This window comes from Thamnophis elegans, chromosome 14 (genome assembly GCF_009769535.1).
Source record: "Thamnophis elegans isolate rThaEle1 chromosome 14, rThaEle1.pri, whole genome shotgun sequence".
Taxonomy (NCBI): domain Eukaryota; kingdom Metazoa; phylum Chordata; class Lepidosauria; order Squamata; family Colubridae; genus Thamnophis; species Thamnophis elegans.
Window position 1 is genome coordinate 12,610,015 of NC_045554.1, and position 3,108 is coordinate 12,613,122.

At 41.3% G+C, this 3,108-nt stretch overlaps 1 protein-coding gene across 1 annotated transcript in view; it reads right to left on the minus strand.

Annotated features, from left to right (window-relative positions):
• Positions 1-2,261: 2,261 nt before the first annotated feature.
• Positions 2,262-3,108, minus strand: part of METRN (meteorin, glial cell differentiation regulator) — a 21,810-nt gene continuing 20,963 nt past the window's right edge. The window contains exon 4 of the mRNA XM_032231207.1: positions 2,262-2,818. Within this exon, the coding sequence (XP_032087098.1) occupies positions 2,502-2,818 (317 nt within the window). The 3' untranslated portion in view covers positions 2,262-2,501. The remainder of the gene's footprint in view (positions 2,819-3,108) is intronic.

Here is a 3,108-nt window from a genome sequence, read left to right on the forward strand (position 1 = left end):
GCACAGGTAACTCAAGATAGCATGGTGAACCTTTGAACAAAGTGAAATCTAGTCTATAAATGCTTTTATGCTGCCATAAATTGATTAGGCTGTAAGGCACCCTGAATACACAGCACTGTTTGTTTTTTTTACAACAAAGTTGCCAGCCCAATTCTGCATAGCCGTGTTGAGAAATCATCAATTAGCACCAAGGTGATGATGTATTTGTTAAGGTGGAATTTAGCATGATAAAGGGAAGACGTGCATCCTTTCTTAGCTCTCTCTCTCCCTTTCCCACAGGCAGGAGGACAATCTGTCCATTCATAGGTGGGTTCCAAAACTCCAGAAAACCACTACAGTGCAATAAAAGAGAGTTCAAGAAGTTTTAGCTGCCTTGCAATAGTTGTTCAGTTTTCTGGCATACAGGAGCCCTAAAGAGAAGATGGTATACAGTCCTTCAAACCCAAAGGTCCTTTTTCAAGAGGCAACTGGAAAATTTTTTGCAGACTATGGGAACCATTTGCACCATACAGGTGACTTTGAGGATACAGAAAAACCTCCAAGTGGCCTCAACGACTCTCTAAAAGGATGCAAATGACCAGCTGTTTGCAAGGAATACAAATCCTTCCATTCCCCACCATCCAGTCAGAGCTGAAGAAGCTTCTTGGATGAGAAGTGAAATGTCGTCAAAGAAAAAACAAGAACGTCCAGTTGCCTCCTGAAAAAGCACCTTTGGTTCAACCATGACCTGGGTGATTGAGAATCTCCATAGACAGTCCTAAAAACCTACCAATTTGGTCCACCTACCCAGCTACACCAAATAATCATCATATGATTTTTTTTTTCAGCACAATTTTGAAATCACAGACTAGATTTTTTTTCCCAAAGGGTATCAATCATGAAGGTTGATTTCTACATTCAGGAGTTCGTTTAACATGAAGTTATGTCCATTTTTTTAATCTCTAGGATTGGATACATGGCCTTTTTCAACTTTAAAGGATCTTGGGATTGGCAGTTCTGTGATGGCTTAGCTGTGATTTCAAAATTATGGGTCAGAAAATTGAAAGCCCTCTCAAAAGGCTGTTATTTATTCCCAAATCAATCAACACAAGGAAATGTTCTTTTGATAATGACACAAAGAAGGTATTTTCCTGGCAATAGGATTGACCGGCTTTTTTCTGATAGGATTCCAGTGCTAGCAATACCTGTATAATATTTCTCCAAATATCAGAAGCTGTTTCAATTATTATTTTGGGAGAACCAGAGTTTCAATGAACACTTAAAAAGGTGTTGCCACGGAACATGGACTCTTGAGGATTTTCACAGTGCATTAAGCTATGCTTGGATTAACCTCAGCTTGCTAAAGAAACTACAACTGGATTCACACATACTGCACCAAGCCACAGGTTTCTTTTTTAAAAAAAAAATAGGGTGTATATATAGTATAAGTCACAATTGGTTGGGTTTGTGTGATAGATTGAGCCCATGTCAAAGTTCAGCAGAATGTGTGAATCCAGTCTGGATTTTTTTGAGAATAGGTGTTCAGGAAGTCAGAATCAGCCCATTTTTATGAAGAAAAGCCGGTGGCTCGATCACGATTGTTGGAACATATCTTGCAACACCATTCAGATATCCAGATCTAGAATTCAATCAACCGATTTTCACATTCATGTTATTTTGAGGGGGGTAAAGTCTTTCGTTTGGAGTTGTTTAAAGCTTTGTCCTGCCTGCCTTACTTAGAAGGATATATATATATATATATATATATATATATATATATATATATATATATATATATATATATATATATATATATATATATATATATAAAATCAAAATGAATAGAATTGAATATGTGTCCTTTCCTGACACATTTTTTTTGTCTCTCTTTCTGGCATGTTGGAAGCGTGAAACTTTCTTCCTCCTCCTCTTGAAAATATCTGGCTCTTCATTTAGTTTAGGATGGCCCCCATGGATGACAGAACTTAATGCTGATCAGCCACGCAACCCCCAAAGAGAAAACTGGATCATCTTTCTTGACTGAACAGTTGAATGAGTCATCCTTCTAGACCTGAAAACCATGGTCCATCGTGTTGGCTTGGTGATGTATCTGCAGACATCTGCAGTGACGTGGATGAGGTGTGGTTGCTGCAAACTCAGGAATAATTATATTGGTTTTCAGGAGTGGTAGGAAACCCAAAGACCAGAACCCCAAGTCCCACCTCATCCCCATGTTTGGAAAGTTCTGAAAGCTTTTGTCTGCTTCGTTGATGTTCCTCAACTTGACCAGAGAACATCTCACGAGGTTCCTCTCAGACTTTGCCAAGACAACTCATTGGTGGACAACCAGAGACAGAGTTATGGGTTGGTAGAACCGTTTAGTCTCCAGAGGAAGGAAAAAGCTTGTCCTGCTTGGATCTAAGGACAAGGATCTCCTCCCGCAGCCGAGATGAGGACGGCAGATTCTGGCTTGATCACAGCCCCAGAGGCTCCCCTTCTTCCTGAGCTCGTCTTGTCTCAAGTCAGTCCAACGAGACTTCGCAGGGGTTCTCGTGAGCTTGTCGCGCCTCCTCATAGATGCGGATGAAGTCTTTGTATCGGGGAGCGCAGGTGAGCCAGGCCTCTGCAAAGTGCATCCACCCGGTGAATAAAAAGCTTCCTGGGCCGGGTTTCACCCCACATCGTAGGAGGGTGTGGATGTTGCCAGTGGATTTTCCAGATTTGCCGACTGGTTGAAACAGAGCAAATTTCTGGCGATGGATCCGCGTGGCGCTCACACCGATGATCGATTCTTGGGCTTCCCTGTCATTGGAGATGGACTTGATGTTGCCACGGATAACTGCAAGGAAGATTAAGAAGATCAGCAATTGTTCAATTCCCACCCTCTCTTTTATAAGATCGCTAGTTGGATACCCGCGCTTCGCTACGAAACTATGTGATCGGGCTTGATACTTAAAGCTTGAAAATTAATGTAGAATGCGTAACTCCTTATCATTGACATGTGTTAATATAAGGCAACTGGAAGTTGGAACAGAGTTCCTTTCAGGTGGGGAGGGGGAGTAGAACATCTAACTCCTTAGTATCGATGTGTGTTAATATAAGGCAACTGGCAGTTGGAACAGAGTTCCT